Here is a 22,744-nt window from a genome sequence, read left to right as displayed (position 1 = left end):
AATCACTTATTAATAAATGCAAAATAAACACTAAGCCTAAAACCATATTACTGCAACAGACTGAATGTCCTGCTCTTTGTGTGGGAAATATGAGTGGTTTTGTTTTTGTGGCGTTGTTGTCAGTTGCTATGGCAACGAGCCTGGGCGTAGCTGCGCTGATACAGAGAAGGAGAACAATTTGGTTTTGAGTTGTACTTTAACTGTTTTCCCCTTTGATTAGATAACCGCTAATGCTAACCATTAGCGGTTAGCATTTCACTGTATATTTTACCAATCATTCACATCCTGTCTGTCGATGTTTTTGCCACATAGATGGTTTTAAGGGGGCCAGGGCTTATACAAAACAGCATTTTGTTTGAATTTTACTAGGTTAGCAACAAAAGTAGCAACTCAAAAGTTGGCTAAAAACTTTATTTTAACAAAAAAAATGAAGTAATTAAGGTAGGGTTAGGGTTGCTGTAATATCTTTATGTTAAATAGACACAAGAGAATCCATGAAACGGAGAGTAAAACAGCAAGAGACAAAAAAAGAAGGAATAAAGTAGGAGCAAAGAACACAAACACTGCAATCAGCTAAACAAGGCCTTCCTCTGTTTACGGCCAGAGATGTGTGTTGGAAATATTTACTCACACTCCAACAATGTTGATGTCAATAAACCTCGAAATCTTAAAAACTGACATCGTCAAAGTTCTGTATAAGCATACACACGCTGCATCAAACCAAACAAAACGCCAAACCATTTAGTTCTCACACACTCTGATGTATGCACACAATCAGGGGAAATCAGTGCTTGTCTGAACCGGACCAAGATCAACCCTCATTTGCGCAGGAGTAGGTAAACAAACGGTGAAGGAAGTGTTTATAATGGGGAAAAAAAGGGAAGTACTATGTTGACAACTATGTACTCTGTGTTTTTGTTATGTGTCTCTATGTGTTTTTCTTCTTCTTTTTTTTAAATTCACATATTTTATAAAATTCAATAAATCTAAGCAAGATGATTCAAAATAAACGAGGAGGAAAGTAATGGAGACTTATTCTCTCAGGGGAAGATAAGCATACTTATGTGTGTGTTTTGGGTTTCGGGGAGTGGGGGGGGAGTGAAATCAAAGTTTGCATGTGGACGCTACCCAGCCCCACTTCCTCAGAAGCCCAGAGACATCACAGCCAGCTGTATGGATGTTTCTCTTGCTTGTGGGCTAACTCACACACATTCAAGTTTCTTCTTTTTTTTATTATGGAGGACTGGGGTGGGGGTGAGGGGCGGCATCTTCACCGAAGCCAAACAAACTGTGGAATGTTCCGGCTTGTGTTTCTGTCACGGACAAATTAAAGTGACAGAGATGCCAGCGGTGTAGTCCAAAGTCTGCTTTGGACACGCAGAAACATAAACCCAGGATGGCATCGACTTGTGTCAAATTTACATTGCAGATGGAAGGTGTGGATGAAACCCCGGGACGCTTTTTTGAATATAAAATAACAGGAAAGCGATATGGAGTGTGTGCATGCAAGGAGCCTCAGGCAGCATGGGTGGATCCGGGAGCTGTCTGCAGAGATCCAGATAAAGATGCCAAATAACAACGTTGTCCTTAGTGGCGTGACACCGAGGGCAAAACAAACCAGCTGTTATGGGAGTGCCCAGCGAGGCCCAAATCACAGGCTTTTAAGTTTGGGGGATCAATAGCCCTGCAAAGCATACAAATATACATTGCCTGTCTATTTAGCCGTAGGAATCTGTATATTTTCCCTAATAAAAGCCAAACGACATCAGAAGAATCAAGTCTTCATACTGGAACAAGTTCATGAAAATCTTTTCAACCCCCAAACTCAAAACACTACACGTACCCCTGGGATATAATTACATTCAAAGGGGTAAGGAGCAGCAGTTAAACATTCCCTTTCAAAATGGCCACACCTTTAACAAGCGGATCATAAATCTTTCTTCATCTTGCTTATGATTTGTTTTACATAAACAGAAGTGAGACCAACACACCCACATAAGTTGTGCAAGCAGTCACAGAAGACATGTTAAGAGAGATTGTCAACAATGCCAAACGTAGCACAGCAGAATAGACGAGACTTATGATTGTATAGTGACAGCGCAATTTTTGTAATCTAGAAAGTACAGTTATGACATTTTGAGCCTTGAAGGTGTGCTGTGGTATCTGACATCAGGATGTTAGCAACTGCTCGTTTAAGCTAGCGAGGTGAAGGTTCTGGTAAGGGACTGGTTTGTCCAGCACACCCCACAAATGCTGGACTTGGTTGAGATCTGGGAAGTCTGGGCTACAAGTTTCCTTAAAAGGGTCTAAATGGTTTCCAACAATGCTAAAGTAAGTGGTAAGTATCAACGTAACATCCATGTAGATGGCAAAGCGTCCCTGCAGAATGTTGCCTGAACCATCACAGTGTCTATACCTAATACAAAATGGGCTTCGTCAGACCATGACACATCTAAATGATTCATAGACGTTTGGGAAGTGACCGACGGTCATTTGATGGCAAAGATTCAATGTGTAAGTTTTTCTACTAGGAGGAGAACAAGAGAAGGACAAGAGACAACCAATGTTGGTAAAGCCCAGTACAGTACCTTGAAGAATTTAACTGATGTGTGGATAAGGAGTCCTGAACCAATGCCATGGAGGGGCAGGTCAACCGACTGCAAGACAGAGAAAAGGCATCTTCCCACTCATGACTGCTTTACATTATGCTTGGTTTTGTTAGTTTATTTTATTAGTTTGGTTAAGGCTTTGGTATTAGTCTCTTTACCATGTAAAGTAGACATTTTGTTAGAATGTATGGGGCACTAACGATTGACGCGGAGGATGTTAGTCAGTATGTCACTGTCGTTTTCATTAGTCCTGAAGGATTAGTTGAAACTGAATTACAAAGCAGTTAGAGTGATAAAGAATGAGTTACAGATTTGAAAGTAGGTTCAAAAGGCTACCAGAGGGTTTGGACCTTTAGAGCAAATAATACTAAACAACAAACATCAGTGGAGAGATCCGAGTGAAGAAATCAGCATTCACAAACAATAACAAAAGACAAATAAAACCGTATTTGGTTGGTTCTCTGCCGATGTAGTGTGGACATAATGGTTACATAGCTGAACGAAAGGTTTATCCTGTAGTTATGTTGCAGTACAAATGGCCCCCAGGATGAACAAATGGCATCAAAAATACAACATCTACAGACAATAAAAGTGAGCTTTTTTTCAAAATCATACAATGCAAGTACTTTTAAATGTATTCATTGTAATTTAAATAATAAAGCAATTTAGACATTTGAAAAAACACAAATTAGAAATGTGTCGTAGTTCAATGTCTGTTCCTGTAAAGTTTAAATGTTTCATGAGGTCTCTAATTTTCCACAAGAAGGTACTACAGTTCTCTTTTTACCTGTATTTTTTCTCCTTTTTTCAATCAAACTAGTTTTAGGTTGCACAATAAGCCAGTTAATTGTTTTTGATGGCTTTTACTGTAAAAAATATTTAAAGTTTAAATATTTTTTAAATTTCACAACAGCATTCACAACAGGCTCCGTTAGCTGCAGGGCTACAGAGAGCAAGAGAGGGGGATGATGAGCAGCGCAACACAGAGGTTGATTGACAACGCTAAGACACGCCCCCTGGCTCTGATTGGTTATCTCTAGTTAGAACCGGGAGCACTGGGAAAGCTTAATTTTTTCAGATCACCTGTCTCACACCATACTGTCACAACACAGCTGCAGTTTCAACAAATATATAAAAAGAAAAAATAATTATTTAAAGAGCCTGTGCAAACCAAGACTGCTCACAAAAAAATGCTTCTTTCAGGACCATGAGAGTCCAAATGAGGGGACAGGAAAGGTCTCAGATTGAATTTCACACCTGTTCAAGAAAAGTTTAAAAGCTGTCCTAACAATTACATACACTATAATACAATATGTAACCACAATAAGGCTAAATACAGTCAGATTTATCAAACATTGGGTAAAAAGAGCACATGAAAAAATGTAAGTTCTTTAGAAACAAACAAAGTCTATAAATCACACTGCTTGTGCAACACAGAGTGAAAGCATATTTATATTTTAGTTGGTCTAAAATATATATTAAAAAAATGAAACATTTACATTTGTCTTTATATTTGAGAAAAGGCTCAGTTTTTGTATGCTCGGTCTGCAGCGTTGTATTATTTCTTGAAAAAACAGTGACTGCGTAGTTGCATGCAAAAATATTGTGGATGAAAAAACACCTGCATGCAACTTTTCTCTACAACAAATGTGAAATCTGCTGATTTGTGTTCGACCTGGTCCATTCGTCCCTTCGCTATTTTCATACGACAGTTTCTGTCTTATGAAACTTATGAAAAAGGTGCACCTTTTTTTTAAGGTGCACCAAAAAAAGAAACAGAGATCTGCCATCGAACGTTTTCTGTCTGTCAACACCTTATCAGTGTTTGGTTGGTTATAAACAAAAAGTCTGATGGACTGGAAGTGTCTTGCGTTAAGGTAATGGTCTACAGAGAATACACACAATTGTCAGTCATGTTAGCCATGCAGACTAATCAGACGAATCATGCTTTTTGCTAATATATGATACAAAACACTGTGCATAAATTTTTCAATGGATCTTTAAGGAAAACAGAGCATTTCTTGTCACATTTTCTTTCCACAATGTTGAAGTTCTGGTGTCAAAACCTCGGAAAAGATGAATGATTAGTGAATGACTGAGACTTAGTCAACAAAGCAGTCAGCATGCGACGACACAGGAAGCCAACCAAATCGAATTACGCAGAGGTTCACCTAAGTGAAACCCATTTGAATGACCAGGTCAGTGGGAGGAAGGGCGAGCATCAGCATTCATTCTGCATTCACACAGCAAACAACAATGAGTTCAGTGAGGGCAAGTGATGACAAGCCATCTGTACCATAACATGTTCTACAACCCATTCACCGTTTCCCTCAAGAATGAAGGGATAATCCCCTTCACAGCCCTCTGTACCTGATATGGCCTTGGCCCCTCGAGAGTCTCTTTAACCCTCAAGAGACTTCAACAAAAAGCTTCAATTGGAAAGCAGCTAAAGTGGCTCTCCGCTCTGACAAAGGAACTCCAGGCACTACAACCAGGAGGGAAATCAGACTAAAATGAATCAGATAATGGAGATCAGCAGAGGGTGATGCTTTGGGAAGGGGGTGAGGCTGGGGGGGGTGAACTTACTGGTTCTTGTTGGTGACCACCGGCAAGGGAATATCCTCACTCATGTCATCTAGGTCATCGGTTAGGCTGTTGGCGCGGGAGATGTCTATGGACGTGCTTTTATTGCCACTCCCCTTTACTGTAAGGGACAAAGACACGAGATAAAGTTACCAGTCGGAACGTAGCCAGGAAAGTGTTTACAAGCTTGGAACAGCGTCACTAGCCCAGGTGGTCAAGTTGCTGGATAAAGACGACTTGTGCGTTCCAATGAATATAAATGAAGTATCAAAAGGAACTGAGATGTTAGTTGTAATATAAATAAGAGAACTGGAATAAGGCAGATAAACAGAAGAGTACCTGGGGAAGCAGGGCAGCTCAGAGTGAAAGATGACCAAGAGTGGTGAGGAGGGCCTAAAAGTGAGGAACACATAAAGGAAGAAAAGTCAATTAGAAAATAGGCCCCAAAACTAGCAAAAGCCTTCACACAAATGTAAGACTGTTTCAAATTTTGTCACATTAAAACCACCAACTTCAATGTTTTTTACTGGGATGTTGTGACAGATCAAACACACAGCCGTATTTAAGAGCAGTTAGAAATACGTGTTTTTCATATTTGTCCACTAAAACGTTGGTCCATTCTCCTTTGAGAAACAGCACAAGCTCAGTCCGATTTGATGAAAAGTGTGAATACTTATTTTCACACACTCTCAACTGGATTTATATTGCGGCCTTGAATAAACAAGTCCAACACGTCGATACTCTTTGATCCAAACAATTTAATCGTTGTTGTTGCTGTAATTTTAGGGTCAAGGTCAATTCCGGCCACAGTGTCAAGTCTTTGGCAGTCTCTAGAAAGTTTTTATTCCAGGATTTATGGGGAATTTACCCCATAAATTTACCTAAACATCGTCATATGTTTGGATCAACTGTTTGGTTTCTTCTGAAGTAAAACATTCCCACACAGCATGACGCTGCCACCACCTAGTTGCATATTGGGGACAGTGAGTTCGGGATGAGTGTTGATTTTCCACAACATAAGAAATTATGCCTGCGGGCCAAAGGGCGCAAGAAAACGTTTTCCAAATATGTCCATGTATTCAAGACTTCTTCTCCTGGTGAAAGAAAGTTAGTGCATCTTGTCATCATTTCATTAAGGGGCTGTGTTATGAGTTTTCCAGGCACACGGTGCTTCAGTTGTTAAAAAAATGCGATATAAATGCCAAACATGGCTTGAAAGAAATTTTACTTTGATGTCTTGAAATTGGGCCTCTGTCTCTTTAAGGAACTCTGGCTCCTTCTGAAACTCCGCCTTCCGGAAGTTATCAACATGGCTCCTCTATTAACCCCTGTCTTTCTCATCTTCTCAGTGAGAAGTAGCTCCTTAATGAGCTCAGGAGATGCACAGTCCCACCAGCTCTTTGCTAATTGCTGCTAGCTAGTCTGCAGGACCCGAATGGAAAGTCACAGGGAAGGGCTGTTCTGTGAGGCAGAAGCTGAGTGAGTTGGACCTGCAACTCAGAGTAGGAGCTACGCCTTGAAGGCGGAGCCAGGTCCGTCTAGGAGTTTTGCACAGCTGAATGGTTGCCAAGGAAAATTAAAGGATTTCTCAAACATGCAAGAAAGAATCAAAGTAACACTCCAGGTACGTTTTTGATGAAGGAGTAACATTGTAACATGATGAAAAGCTGAAAAAAAGAGTAAATTTTACATGGTACTGGCCCTTTAAGGCCATATTTATGAAGTACTCAACAAAACAGCAGCTGCAGCTCCCCCAGAGTTAGCATTTTTTGGCAATGTTCTATAAAACACATTCAAGGCCATAGAACGGCTTAATTTATACCGAGATTAAATTATTCTCAGATTCGTTTAGGCGTTTTAGGGTAAAGGAGGGTTGGATGTAAATGCACACCACACTTTTCAGATTTTCATTTGTAAAAGCAAACAAAAAACATAACTCATATCCTCCATCTCCTCTACGATGAATCACTGTGCGTTAGTGTATGACCGAAGATAAGAATCACGTTAGACATTCACGTTTGCGGTGCGACAAAAAGTGAAAAGTTCAGGTTTATTCAGAGAAGTCTGGACCCGACACAGCCAGAGAGAGAGAGAGAGAGGAACTGAAGAGCTCCACTTCAGCAGTGCAGCTGGCTGGCCGACTGGGGCGGCTAAAAACAACAGCAAAGAACAACATGTGTAGCCGGGTCTTGACCTGCAGCCAGACTGTCAGCAGAGTTTGACGTGTCTCTCCTCCAAAGCACCAAGCCTCCATTGTGATGAAGAATGGCGAGGCAAATCTGTGTCCAAGTACAGAATGACCGTTCCAATTCAAGTAAAAGCCTTTCAAAGCCACTTGTGTTCCATCATCCGCTTTGCCCGACAATGTCAAATGTGGAGGTGGAGACGGGCAATGAGAGCGGAAGTGGAAGTAAGAGAATAGGTAGAATATCCAAATATAACCAGAGCTGCATTCAGGGATCGTTTTATGTGGTTGCGAATTTGTTTCAGTCTTAAAACGACTGGAATTGGATAAGTGGCTGATTTGACCGTCCAGTGAAAGAAAAACAAGGAGAAGAAAAATGATAAGGAGATAGAGAAACTGCGCTGCGTTGAGTTATTCTCTCAGACAGGGGGAGCTGGTCTGAGCCAGATAGATAAGTGGAACAACTAAAATCAGACAATGAGCCACTCATTTCTAACCACTGCAGCTCCACAATGGCAGTTTATCAACTCTACATCTCCCCTCGCTCCCCACCTCTCTACCTTTCTCTAGCGTCCCAGCCTGTGTGTGCTCCGTTTCCCCGAGGACTTGGTCCATATCTAGCCACGCAAGTCCCGTCACTCACCCATTCTCTTGGCAGGGCACCGAGTAAAGAAAACAGGCCGGGTCAACTCAGGACCAGCGCTTGAGAGTGTCTCTGTTTGGCTCTGGTTTGGTCCGGTTGAGGACAAAGACTCAGCCAGCCAGCAAGTCTAATTGAAATACAGTCTGGGCCATATTAAAGGGACAGGCTGGCTAATGATTAACAAACGGGTTTTTAATAGTAAATAGAAGTACTTAGTGAAGTGGATCCTTGTCCAACAGTGAAAAATACTTTTGCGTCACTTGTACAAGTTGTGTGTCTGCTTTAACTTGAAAAGAAGTAGCAGAGAGAAGACGTAAATAAGGACCTGAAGGCCGGGTTACCTAGAGCATCAACTTGATGCAAGCAGTCACGCAAAACATGCGGTCGCCTTGCAAAACTATTCAGACCCCACAGGAATTTTTTTTTCTTTCACAAATTAAAACGTTTTGCCTTTTACAGCAATTACAACTGCAAGCATTTTAAGGTGGGTCTCCATCAACTTTGCGCAGATATAAACGGTCAACTGCGCAAAACTATTGGTTGGTTGTTTCTCGGATATGAGAACGATCTTCTTGCTTCTTTTTTTTTTTATCCGTAGTTTGTTTTGCAGGGATAGACAAAAAAACAACCATAAAGACAATTTAATGTCTGCATCACTGCATTGGCCTTTCAGCTAAGGATCTTTTTGGAGAGTTGTGTCGTTCTTTTTCCATTTCAGACGATCATCCTTGACCCGTCTGCTGTTTTCCTTCGTCTTCACAATGCTGTGTGTTTGCCAATATTCACAAACAAGCCTCTGAGGCCTTCACAAAACATCTGGATTTATGAGATATAAACTATACACAGCTGGCTAAGTGTCTTTTATTTAGTTGCTAATTGCATATGCATGGCACGCACGTCAGATTTGCAATAGGAAATGTAAAGATTGCGTATCGTTTTAGCGAATTTTACATGAATTCTATCAGAATACAGTGAAGCTAAAGGGGTAGAAATACTTTTGCAAGGCACTGAGCTTTGTAGCAAACGTGTCTCATTTAATGGTTGGTCGAAGAACTCACCTGTTTTCCTGAACATCCTGGTAATCCCTGCAAAAAACGGCAAATATAAGGCAGATATAACAAGGTATGAGAAAAGATAAATCTCCTTTAAAAAAAAATATTAGTCACCTTCCACTCAGTTAAATTTGCATACAATTGTTTAAAAAAATAATTTGTTAGCGCCATGTACCATGTTTAAAAACTATTTTAGATTCAGTGATATATTCATTGATGTATCTGACACAAACCCCATGTTCTTCAACTCGTACATTATAATTACAGACTGCAGGCTGCAGACTATGGCGTCTTCCCCTCAATTTGTCACCTTCGCTTCTTTACTGATGACCGTGGAGTATTTGTTACACGAACACGAGAAATTCCCAATACATAAAGACAGGATGTTATGTGCTGTCTAGGCGGTTTGACATCTCTTGAATTTCATTGCTTCTTTCCCATGCAACCGCGCCGTCTGCTCATTTTCCAAGATCCACCCAATTAAGCGGAAAACTTAAGCTCTTCCTGGTGTTGGTAGCTGCTCTCCTAGTGATGGTTTGCCTTTTTGTCAGGTTTATGTCACTGCAGCTCCTTTTATGACGGCGCGCTTTGACAGGAAAAACTCATAAACTCTGTTTATTAACCTGGAATCTGGGTCAGTTAATTTGCTTGGGATGGCTTTTAACACAGGAAGCCACGCCACCTCCCCCAACGAGCCCCCGCCATCCGCCGTACATTGTCTGCATGTACATTTGAAATCATCCCGAAATTAGACACACACAGATCAAACTGTTGATTTAATACTCTTTGATCAATCTTTGCCATGTGTGCTGTCATAAACACGTCGGCTTTGATGTGACTGCTTTGGTAAACTGTAAACGGGATTACAAGAAATTCCCACTTGTAACTTTGACAAGTTGGGATTTTTAAGTAGTCTCCATTTAAGCCTGATGAGTGTCTGTGGCCAGCGAGGGGTGGTGGGATGAGGGGGACAAAAACCGTAAAGAGCTTGTAACTATGACCTCTAATCACCACTGAAGCAGTAATAGTTTCCATGTGGCTTAAGGGAGGCACCTGGTAGCCATCTTGGCTCCGAATGGAGGAGGAAAGGGTCTCTGTTTACTGCGTGAAAATGAGGAGCCATCCCATAACAGCTTCTCCCATCATAATGTAAAACACTACAGAGAGGCTCAAAGTGCTTTCCATGTCTGTTTTCTCGCTCTCCACTGGTGAGAAACCAACTCAATCCATTATCGTTACTCTTTTTACCGCCAGCAACTCTATTTCTAAGCCTTTGTTCCGACTCCGCCAAAGACATAAACACACAGTAGCGGTCAAAAGATTGGACACACCTACCTATTCATTCAAAATGAATAGGTGTGTGCGAGGTTTTTCAAACATAATTTCGACAACACAAAAGCACAACCTGTGTGCAAGGCATTTCTGAAGTGCCATAAAAACATGCCGTTCACAATGAGGCTGTTTTGAACACCAAATTCCCCTCAGAGAGTAACAAATTTATTTATTTTTTGCTGAGATCATGGATTCCCAAGGCCGCTATGGTATCATGACGTCATTTAATGTCTAAATGTGCTTTACAGAAGTACCCACTGAACTTGTCGTTTTACCATCACAAACCTGAACTAACAAAAAGAAGTGTAAGGTCGTGTCGTGGATGAAAAAATGTTCAAAGAGTTTTGGTGCGGATTTACATCCAACCCCCTTTAATCTGACATCCCTCAGTAAACTCTTGTGCAACTAATTGCTTTTGGAAATTATCCAATTAGTAAATATAGTCCACCTGTGTGTAGTTTAATCTCATCACACATACAGCTGTTCACTGAAAAACTCAGAGGTTTGCTACAGGACATTTTTCAGCAGCCAGAGTCATTTTTGGAGGTCACTATTAACCCAGACACTGCACCTTTCCGTGGATGCTCTAATGCCTCCAAACAAATTAAGAAGTGTATTTTCTGTGACATACTCATTGGTTGCAGTTTTATTAATTAGAAATTAAACCAAAACAACAACAAAAAAACTAAAAGAGGAAGCCCAGACCTCAGTCAACGCTGAAGCAGGGGAGTGAGGTGTCTGCTTAGTATCTCAGCATGTTTTGTTCCTGGACCCCGTAACAGATGGGTCAGAATTTCGTCTCTGCTCTTTGCTGATGATCTGGTTCTGTTGGCTTCTTCAGGTTGTGATCTACAGCTTTCGCTGGACCGATTTGATGATGATGAGGATCAGTGCCTCAGCCCCATGATCTTGAGCTGAAAAAGGGTAGAGTGCCTTCTCCGGGTTGGGGAAGAGGCGCGGCCACAAATGGAGAAGTTTAAGTGTCTTAAGGTCTTGTTGACAAATGAGGGAAAAATGCTGGAGATTGATAGACAGACTGCTGCAGTGTCTGCAGCGACGTAGGTGGTGTACCGGTCTGTCATGGTAAAGAGAGAACTGAGACAAAAAGCAAAGCTCTTGATTTATCGGTTGATCTACGTTGCTATGGTCACAAGTTTTGTCTAATAACCAAAAGAATGAGACTGCAGATACAGGCGCCCAAAATGAGCTTCCGCCGCATGATGTCTGGGCTCTTCCTTAGAGATGGAGTGTGAAGCTCGGTCATCGGGGAGGGACTCGAGAGTAGAGCTGCTGCTTCTCCATGTTGAGAGGAGCCAGTTGAGGTGGTCCAGGCATTGGGTTGGTTAGGATATCTCCTGGATGCCTTCCTGGTGGGGCGTTGTGGGTACATCCTGGGTACAGGAGACCCAGAGGACGACCCAGATACTATGTTTGTCAATTGGCCTGGGAACGCCTTGGGATTCCCCCGGAGGAGCTGGAACGAGTGTCTGTGGAGAGGGAAGTATGGGCCTCCCTACTGAAACCCTCATGACCCGACTCCAGATGAGCAGAAGTCAATGGATGGATGGATGGATGGATGGATTTTGAAAATCATGCAACATTTTCCTTTCCATTGTTTAAGTGCACACTACTTTGCGTTGGATAGAAAATCCCATCAAAATACATGGAAGCTGGCAGCTGTAACGTGACACGATGCGATAAAGGTCGAGGGTTATATGGTGAATACCTCTGCGTTCATTCAGCAAAGCTTTGTTTCACCCGTGTTAAATCAGCAAAGCTAATAGCACTGCCGTATGAGTTCCTGTTTCAAAACACTCTCCGAGAATCGTTTCGAGGTGTCAAGTTTAAAAAACAAATCTCTTGTCAAGAGATCCAGAGGGACTGGGTTTAATCAAGCGGCAATAAAGTGGGATTTGGTGCTCTCATGCATAATCTTGGCAAGTTCATGCGCTTGGACTGATGGAAGAATTGCAATTTAAAAAAGGTTAGCAGGCTTTCTTTGAAACAGCTGCCAGAGTGAAAGAAGCTCAGTCAGAGCATGTTACAAGTAAGCATTTGATACGAGTTTGTAGCTGAAACTGTACAGCAAAGGGATATGAGAGTAAAGATTTATTTTTTTTTCCCAGTAGAGCATTACCTTCAGCTGTCCCCCTTGGCTCTTTGATGTAAAACGAGACGTCCTTCTTTTCCACCGAGTCGTCAATGTGATCATACGTGATTTGAGGGATCGACACGGCCCTCCCTGAGGCAACACCCAAAGATCCGGTTCCTTTGGACTTCAGCCGTCTTTTAGTCCCCTTTTTCTGACAGAAAGAGGAAACATCAGGTCACCGCTGTCATTATGATTAAACTGTAAATAACCTATTTATTATAACAGTGTAATAAATCCAAGAGAGTTAACAGTAAAAAAAACCCCAAAAAACCCAGCAGTTCCAAGATGAGGTCATGTTTGACGTTTTAATGATTTTCCCTGACTTTCTTCTCTTATTAGTGAGACATCCACGTCATTGCAGACACTGAACTGATCTCGCTTGTGAACAGCAACAGATGGGTCATTAACACTCTCACATGAAATCTATTTCTGGTTTGAAGGAGCGTAAAATTCAAGTCAAGTAGTTTTACACTCAAAATGATCAGCAGAACAGCTGTGAAAGGTTGACTGAGGAGAAAGACATAGAAGTTGTACATTTCTGGAACAGTTGGCAGCGCTGTTGCCTTGCAGCAAGAAGGTCGTGGGTTCAAATCCTGAGCTGCGGATGCATGTTCTCCCTGTGGGTACATGGTTTCTCCCTGGAAACTCCGGCTTCCTTCCACAGCCAAAAAACCTGACGGATGGATGGATGGGTTTCTAGTCACCAAACTGTACCTCACCCTTCAAGGTTTCACCCTTGGAGAATTTGTTCAGCTTTCAGCTTTTTGTCCTGAAAGCAAAATCTCAACGCCATTCAATCACAAGTTATTACTGCCCCCAAAATATTTTAATAGATAATCAAGAACTTTATTAGGTAGCGATATAAACTTAGCTGAACAGTCGTAATGGTTAGAGCATTACTGCTTAGAAAGGTGTACTACATGATACTGTTTTGTCTTGGGTACTCTGTGCAAGTGTAAGGCCGTAATTGGCACAGAGAGGAAGACTAAGAAATTGAAAAGCTGAGTGTCGGACAAAAGTTTTGCACTTTCAAACACTTTAACGGAACCTTAAGAAACTCAAAATACTTTTATTCAAGAAAACAGCGTTGATTCGAAAGCGTTGAATCTTCTGTAAAATTGCTGGCTACAATTTTCCAAAAACACTGAATACGTAGCCACACAGACGTATGAAGGGCCGAAAGCCTGAAAAGGCTCCTACGTCTCCTCTGTTGGCCGGATTATGGATATATCGTAGATTTTTAATGAGTTTTAATAACTCACTTATTTAATGGAAACACAGGAATTGCAAAATTGTGCTTTTTCAACGACAGGAGAATATCGACAGCGTTTTGCAGACATTTGTAAAGGAAGAGCAGATTGTGTGTTGCATAGCAGCCGTTAATGAGACAGGCAAGAACTTTCTTTTCAAGTTATAGCTAAAAGTAATCTAATAAAACACTAATAAAATGACACTAGGTAGAAAACATAACTATTTATTCACAATAGTGATATGAAGGATTCTTCAATTTTGCCAATAATTGAACACCAGACAACTTTCTCTCAGCATTTTTCTTTTTTTCTACAAATATGCAGAACATTTGACTTCTTCAGCAAACACGCTTATTGGAGTTTTCACTGCTTTTATTCACTTGACGTATTTTCTCCATGTTTCACACACTGCTGCCAAATCAAGGGAGAACAAGAGGACAGCAGCTGATGTGATGGTCTATTGGACTGAGATCTGGTACCCGCTGAGGACAACTGAGACCTGTGAACTGATTGCCAGGCCGCTTTGTGACATGGAGATGCATCCTGGTGGAAGTGGCCATCAAAAGATGGATGCTCTGTGATCTGTAGCAACATCTAGAGAGTTTGCTGCGGCCCAAAAAGTGCCAAGAAATACCTTCCATAGTGTTACATCACCACCAGCCTGAACCGTTACTACAAGTCAAGATGAACCCGTGTTTTTGTGTTTTTTATTTTTCCGGAGTGGCGTTCCGCCGTCGTTCCCCGTTTGCTGTAAAAGCTGGTGTCCAACAGCCCATTAAAAAGCACAGTCCATTTGATTTGGATCTTTTGCAGGTGTTTGGAAATGTGCTCGACAAGAATTTTCTCGGAATAATAACTGAACCTATTCAGCCACCCACCCTGGTGTAAAAAGGCCAGGCCGTGCCAGCAACAATGATTTAACACAAAGCGTTTCTTCCATTACACATCCCAGTCTTACCAAATCGTGAACTCAAGCTGTGATGATATAAGTGTTGCCTGTTTAATCTCTTGTTTAGTGGAGTGAAATCATAGCTGCGTACGATGTGAGTCGGTGAGCGCGCAGTCTCCAGGCAGAGCCGCGACGCAAACAGTCAAAATAACGAAGGTGACCTTTCAATGTGGCTCGAGTATTTAGACTGACTGGGCCAGACTTGGGTATTTGCCAAATGAACATGCAGTTAAGCCTAAATGGACAAATGATGTCTTGAGTCATTGATGGGAATTACGAAAGAGTGCCGAACGGTGCACAAGAAAACAAAACGACAAGACAGGGACACACTTTGTGAAAACTTGTGAATGAGGATGAGAGCGAAAGGAAAACCATTACCAATAAAAGTAACAATGGCAGAGAAGAGAGAGGAGAGTGACAGCGAGCCGGTTACAGGAGAATCTGGGGAAGCATCTTGAAAGACTGAGAAGAGGCAGAAGGGAGGAAGGACAGAGGAGAAAGTCACATGCCGAAACAGAAAAGAGCGGAAACAGCCTTCATTCTCTCCAATACGTGTGGGCCCAATGCGACACAAAGATTTTTTTGTCGTTGTACTACTTGACAAAGGTTTACTCCCATGAGAAAGGCGGTGGTGACATCATCTCAACTGACTGGGTTTTTGTCCGGCGAAGACAAAGGCCTCGAGTCATCCTGCTGGAGTCGAGCCTTTTGGGGTAGGAGGAGCTGCTGTGTGTGGGTATTTGTGTTTTCTGGGCATTGTGTCCCTCAGCGTGTGTGTTTATTAGTGGGAACTTCACTCGCCCTTTTTATGCTTTATGGTCTCCACACAGTACAGCTAATATTGTTGCAAAAGGTGAACAGCACAAAAAGACAATACAGTCAGGGTCACATGCAATATGAGGTAATGCAACCCAACAGCGTTTGACGTCTACACGTCTTGATGTGAAATCGTTCAGCTTGGTTCTGAGGAACTCTCTGGCGAAATGCATAATGTGAGTTTTAACAAACAGTTCGGATGAACTGAAGCGAGGAAGCAGTTACCGCCAAGTTCAGCTTCTTGATGCTCGGACTGCCGCTGTCTGCCTGAGCCGCGGCCACACCCTCTGGAGTCAAGACGTACATTTTCCACGTGGCAGCACAGCCGTTGGGTTTCTCCGCAGCGTAACACCTCCAGAGCGTCTGGAAAACACACGTCGTCACAAACGACAAAAAGGAAAATCCAACGAACGCCACAAAATCTAAACTGCCTACTTTGGCGTTCTGGCACGGCAACGTCTCTGACATTAATAAATGCAGCGTGCAACACAATATTAAACAGCCACTAGTTTCTTTTGCAGGTTACTTCATTTAGAGGAAACCAGACAGAGCGGAGCAATATGCAGGTGAATCTTAGTGACTGTGTACCAGTCAGATTACGATCTGTTCCGGTATCTGCTGGCATACATTACTTTTAGAGTCATTTGGCTAGGATGCCATAATATCCATTGGAGCCCTGTGTGGTGTATCTTTGATCAGTTTAAGAGATAGTAACCATCAGGTAAAAAAGAAAACGTGGGTGAGATAAGAAAGGTAGAAATTGTTTATAGTATGAAAGAAAATCCAATCTTTACAGTTTTGCACTGTTCATAATTAAAGAACAACGCTTTATAAAAGCATCCCTTTTCACACACATGTAGTGACAGACAAGCAAAAAGCAGAGCGTAGTAGTCCAGCGGCAGACAGATGAGTTTAGCGTTAACCCAAGTAGCCATTGTTCACACCTATTATATTATTTAAGCTGCAGTTTTCTCATACCATTTTTAATTTGCTCAGTTTAGAGTTGCAGTTGCTACACGTAGCATTGATTTAGATGTACTTTTACAAGTGTGTCTTGTAAAATAAGCCTGTTTTCACCACAGCACACAATTTTTGAGGCAAGGAGCTGCCATATTGGATATCGAAGTCGGTGTTTTGAAAAAGTCTCCCAATTTTGGGGTGTATAATCTGACATTGGGGCCGGGGCGTTCCAGTTGATTTGGCTGACAGGAATTAGAATTACTCATAATGAAGACAAAGGAACATAGCAAATTATAAAGTTGTAAAAAGGTCTAACTGAACACAATACGCCTCAACTCAAAACTCATCTGTTGAGGTTAGCCTTCTCACTTTAATTTTTTAGTTAAAAAAATTAAAGTAAGAACTGATTAATTTGTGTTTTTAATGTTATAAAGTGGTTGGATGTTTTGAAATGCATTATTATTATTATTATTATTCAAGCACCTTCAAACTTGTTTGAATCTTCCACTCTGTATCAACAAGAATCGATTTCATTTGTGTTTCAGCTTTAGATTTAATTTGACTGCCAAAAAATTGTTGGTAAGAAATCACATTGGGCAACTTTAACAGGGATACATGTAAAATAAAAACGCTTCCACTTGTCTAAGGAGAAAGTAGTGCAGGTTTCCATGGCGATTACCTGGATGAGGCAGGCCGCAGCAGGGATCTGTCTGTTGAAGTGCTTCTGTCGCTGCTTCTGCTGGACTTTGAGGGCAAACCCTGAACCCAAAATCCCCTAAACAGGAAAAGTATAGTACAACTTCAACATTCAGATATTTTACTTTGAATTTAGAGGCTAGAAGTAAGTACATAATACATCAAAATGCAAAACTGCATATGATCTAGATAAAATTGTATTTACAGCAGGCAGAGCGAAGAAAGAGATAGCGAAGACACTGAAACAGGAGGCAATGGCCTTCCCTATCCACGTCTGAGGAATTTTGTCTCCATATCCGATGGTGGTGACTGTCACCTGAGGGGAGAAAAAAAAAATTGAAAATGGTTTGAGATTTTCTCATACCAACCACGGTTATCCAAAACAAAACCCCCAATCTGACTCATAAAGTGTTCATGAGAATGAAAGCTGGGATTTCCTCCGGCGAATTATTACACATTTACTGCAGAGGTCTCGTTTAAAATGAAACTTTAATGTCAAATAAAACAGCTATATTAAATCCTCTTTCATTTTAATTAAATGGAAATGCTATAAAACGGTCTTTCAAAGACCCTAAACCTTGATTTGGACAATAAAGAAGTTCATCGGCCATTGTCGAGTTGCCCCACAACTGTCTGAATGATTGCGGAGGCATTTGGGTTTCTTTCTTCTCCAGGGGGGGGAATGAGATTCCCATCCACTAATCCTCACTGAGTGCAGGAATTTGCAGGGCTGAGGAGGGAAAACAAATAGCTCTCGCGCTCGCATGTGCGCCCCGCTCTGAAAGCCGAGCCAGTCCTGACACATTCAGAGCGCGCTCGGCTTAGTGTGGGTGTCTGTGGGGCATCGGCGGGCGAGCCACCGCTGCGCCGCCGACACAAAGCGGCTGATGTAAGGTGAGATACTTTAAAGAGCTTTGAGGGCAAAAGAAAGAAAGAGGGGAGGCAGGAGAGGCGGGCTGGTGTATGTTGGGGCTGGGCGGAGCTCCGGGGGGATTTAATCACTCATCCACAAATCCGATGACTAAACAATGTCCTCCTGACATAAGAGTGGAACGCTCTACTCACAAAACAGGTCCTTTCATTCAGATTGTAGAGTGTGGGGCCAAAACCGCTCCAAAGCCACACACACACACGCCCCCACACACACCTCAGAGGGCTGGTTTTTAAATTATGTACAGGGCCTCGTCCCTTACAGCATACAGACTTTAATGTAAATATTGAGGTTTAATGTGATGCCGACAGCCACTGCCATGGTTTCAGAGTGGGGATCGGATTCCTCCAATAGAAAAAAATAACTAGATGTGAGACAAATAGTCAGGCCGGCTGACATGCGATTTTACACACTTTGTTCAAAATGGAGCAGATAGAAAATTAAGAAAGAAACCTTATGATTTGCTACGTCAACATAAAATCCTTCAAGTCTCCTCACCAGCTAAAGTCCTAAACGACTCTTAGGCCTCACATTCTGATCACTTACTGCACCGTTATTCACACATTATTCACATCCACAAGGCCCAATTTTGGCCATATTTTCCAATCAGTTCATTTTTGCCTCACAAAAAGGGGAACCAATCACACGTCACACCTGAGACTTGTAATTACCTCACCCTCGTTAAGCTGAGCTCCCGCTTTCGTTCAGGCAGAATCCAGCAGCGGAGAAACCAGTGCAACTGAGGTCATATGGATTCACTGGTTTGGTGTTTGTATGGTTCTACGCATGGTATTGCTTATTGTTACCTGTGTTGATATTTGTGGGCAGAAGAAAAAAGTTTCTCTTCTTTTTTTTCTGCCGTGGGGACATTTTAAGAAAAAAAGAAAAGAAGAATGAAAATATTTTGATTGCACTTTTGTGCTGAAGGTTTTACAAGCGGCATAGACTTTTTGTGTCACCTAGTTGACCACAAGTGTTAATACTTTTACTCGAGTAGAGTTGAGTACTTTGTCCAACATTGATAACAGCAGCAATGTAACCCACCATATGGATCTCAATCTAATAACACGCCCCGTTTCGATTGTGGAGTGTAAACAGAAATGAGCGCCATAATCTAACAATCAGCAACAGGAAACAGGCAAAAGGAAAAGACGGTCTGCGGGAGGAGAGCGAGGCTTTAGGGTAAGGAGTCTGGGATATGATTCATAGCATTGGCTCGTCCTCCAGCTGTGCGGTGCACCTGCACATCCGAACGTCCAGATCATGCCAAGAGAAGGAATGCGCTGTGGAAAAGCTTAGCAGGTTCCCATCAACACAGTGTCATTTCATCAAACGCACACACACACACACCCACACACACACCCACACGCAACACTTGCATTCCTTACCCCACCTATTGTAAGCGCATATCATGACTCTCGAGTTTACAGTTTCTGAAAACCACAGAGAAGTGTAAATCCCAGAGTGGGGTTCTTTTTCTCTGTGCTGTGAACAGAAAAAAAAAAAAGAATGAAGAAGAAGAAATCACAAATAACAGCCTGCGCATAGCGGGGGAGGAACGACGTGATCCTTGTAACCCCGTGTTACATAAAGGTAGCGACCCCGCTATTAAAGTTTTAATTAAGGGAACTGACACTTTATATTGGTGCTCTAAAAGTTCTTTGAGGCAAAGATGCAAGAGGTGAATGGTTTATTACCGTCTTCTTTGTGTCAGGCTGATCCCCTGCACAAGGCTTGCCATAGGTTTCTCATTATTCCACACTTTCAATTCAAAAGTTTAATTAACTCCTCTGGAAACCCGAGCCTTCACGCAGGAGTGAGAGAGACGCAGAGCGGGGAAAGCGCTGACACGTTTGGGTTATCTGTTTCTGTCTTGTTCCTGCACGATAAAACAGAAAACAACTGAGAGTAAAAGCAAGAGGAAGATGATCACTCATCCAATTACGGTGCCCACATTCAATTTTTCAATTAAATGTGCTTTTTAACTTTAATTTTGTTCTTTAACAACAGAACAAATCCTGATTTTGGTTGTGACCTTTTCAGCGAGGGGGCTGACTTCAGTCATGATTCTGGCTACACAGCGCCGGGAAAATGTATTTCTCCCGTACAGATTTCTTCCGATGTCGCTTTCTTGTTGCACCTAAATATCTCGGATCATAAAGACTCATTTAAAAATTCAGACTAGCATAACCTTAAATGCCAAAAGCAGTTTTCAGAAACCTGATTGCTACCAGACGTAGAATTAAGAAGCTGCTTTCACAGAAGCTGTCCGGCGACATTTAGTAAAAAGCAACAGATCATCCGAAAGCTGAGGGAGTTTAATAACAGATGCGTCTAGAAAAGGTTTCAGAGGCGTCTCTAAGGCTTTGAGACCCACAGTGAAAACACAGTGAACATTTCCACTGGTGAACCTTTCAGGAAGTGCTTGACCTACGAGGGTTGTCCCCAGAGTGCATCAACTCTAAAGGCCTCACTTAAAGCACCTGAGGTCATTGTTCGTGATTCAACAAAATAAAAAGAGAGAGAGAGAGAGAGAGAGACTGGGCAACAGATGGCTGGGAGCTCCAAGGTCAAAACCATTACTGACCAAAAATAACACAAATATCAGCAAAACGTTCTGCGGACTGATGAGTGAAAGGATTCTAGAAGTTTGTTCAAGATTAGTGGAGCATAAACACTGAACGCTGCTTCTCCATGTTCGGGTCTGGTTCTGTGATGTGGTTCACAGCTCTTATGGACACCCAGCATGATGTTTGAGGAAAACGAATCTTAGAGGATCTCGGAGGTGGTGGTAGTACTGTAACAGTGTGGACTTTCTTTGCTGCTTCAGGATCTGGGTGATTAGCTGTAAATTATGGAACCATGCATTCAGCTCTCTAGCAGAAATTTCAAAAAGGGAAATGCCCAGCTGTCAGTTTGTGAGCGTAAGCTCAAGCCCAAGAGGCATAATGAGCCAAAACATCCCAAAAGGTGCACCATTTAATGTCTAAAAGGAAGATGAAGAAGGATTTTGAGTGGCCTAGTTAAAGTCTAGACATAAATGCAATTCAAATGCTGTGGCATGACCTTAAACACTTGAAAACTGGGCCACAGTGACCCATCGCACACACTTATGATGTACAACTAGTCATTACGCTTAGAGCGCAACTACTTTTCACATCGAGCCAAGCTGGTTTGGATAGATTTTCCCACCTAATAAATAAAATAACTGAAACATTTGATCTGAAACATTTTGGTGAGTACTTTAACAATCCTCTAAGACTCTCTGAACGCGGAGCGTTTCAGTCTGCTGCCTTACCACGCCCCACCACAGCGCGTCAGCATAGCTGGAAAAACCCGTCTTGCCCTCCTCGTCCACGGCGTCCTTCTCCGCCAAGTAGACGAAGTACGAGGAGAAGATCAGACCCAGGAAGCCGATGTACAGGGTGGTGATCAGCTCCTGAGGGAAAACAACGGTCGGGAAAGAGAAGAAACAGTGAAATGAAGTACAGGATGGAGGCTCAAGCTTCGACAGGTTGGCTTTAGTCGTATGCTGTTTATTCGTGTCATAACAAAAGAGATGTTTAAACAGACATCTGTTTAATTCACAGTTCTAAAGAATTGAGAGTCGAGTGCGAAACCTGTTTAGATTACTTGAAGTAAACAACAATCCAGTGCAAACATGAAGTCAGACAGGCGGCTGGTTGTGTGAGAGAGGGAAGGTCGACTTGGGATTTCATGCAGGAGTGAACGCATCACCCCTCCGTCGGGGATTGAAACTAAGAAGCACATTTGATTTCTTAGGTGAAATATCAATCAAGAAAACAGATTAATTATGGACTTGATACTTTTATTTTACTTTCTTTATTGCTTTTTAGGTTGGTGGGAAACAATTAAATGAATACATTCAATTTCTTTTCTTTTTACTTTGCAGGTGCACAAGCGCAAACATCTCAGGGTTTCCTGCAGTGTATTATAAGCCTGGCGGGCCACCAGGCTTTACTTGTGCCCCCACCAGGCTAAACATTGCTCATTTATTTAAGTCTTTTTAAAATGTTTGCACATTTTAAGACTTTATAGTTGGTGTTCAGGTAGTAATCTTCCAATCTTTCAATAATAGATCATCATCAAGTGATAATTTCACATTTCCTGTCAACTTTAAACATTTTTTAACTCCCAAACACGACGGGCCGCTGGATGAATGACTGCACTAGAACGTTTTCTGGGGGGAACCATCCACCTACATTGTCTCCTTATGTATCCAATGAGATTTTTTCCATACACAGATTCCTGAGGTTTTTTTTCTTTCTTTCACTTTTGTATGAAATTGGGTGGGTTTTTTTTCATTTGTTTGTTTGTTTTTGGCACTCACCTTTCAAAGATGGAAGTAAGGGAACATAATGGCCTGATGCAAAAAAGGTAAATGGGACCACCAGAAGCGCTTTACACTACAGCAACTTTCACCAAAATCTTGAACATTCAGACTCAGGTAGTCAGGCAACTTGAAATTAGGTGCCTTGCCCAAGGGTACATGAACATGTGGCACGAGGAAGATGAAATCAAACCCACAACCTTCACATCCCAAGACAGCTTCCCACTGAGCCACC

The 22,744-nt window shown here is 42.0% G+C and overlaps 1 protein-coding gene across 2 annotated transcripts in view; it reads right to left on the bottom strand.

The window, feature by feature from the left end:
• Positions 1–22,744, bottom strand: part of kcnq1.2 (potassium voltage-gated channel, KQT-like subfamily, member 1.2) — a 207,018-nt gene that overhangs the window by 154,646 nt on the left and 29,628 nt on the right. The window contains exons 7-14 of one of the 2 annotated variants that reach the window (XM_028004588.1): positions 21,457–21,597; positions 17,433–17,543; positions 17,211–17,306; positions 15,797–15,934; positions 12,542–12,707; positions 9,079–9,105; positions 5,532–5,585; positions 5,196–5,313 (exon numbers count right to left, since the gene is read on the bottom strand). In XM_028004588.1, the coding sequence (XP_027860389.1) occupies positions 5,196–5,313; positions 5,532–5,585; positions 9,079–9,105; positions 12,542–12,707; positions 15,797–15,934; positions 17,211–17,306; positions 17,433–17,543; positions 21,457–21,597 (851 nt within the window). The remainder of the gene's footprint in view (positions 1–5,195; positions 5,314–5,531; positions 5,586–9,078; positions 9,106–12,541; positions 12,708–15,796; positions 15,935–17,210; positions 17,307–17,432; positions 17,544–21,456; positions 21,598–22,744) is intronic. The other variant, XM_028004596.1, reaches the window with a different exon arrangement.

This window comes from Xiphophorus couchianus, chromosome 2 (genome assembly GCF_001444195.1).
Source record: "Xiphophorus couchianus chromosome 2, X_couchianus-1.0, whole genome shotgun sequence".
Classification (NCBI taxonomy): Eukaryota; Metazoa; Chordata; class Actinopteri; order Cyprinodontiformes; family Poeciliidae; genus Xiphophorus; species Xiphophorus couchianus.
Note: the sequence above shows the minus strand (reverse complement) of the source record. Positions and strands in the feature narration are given on the sequence as shown.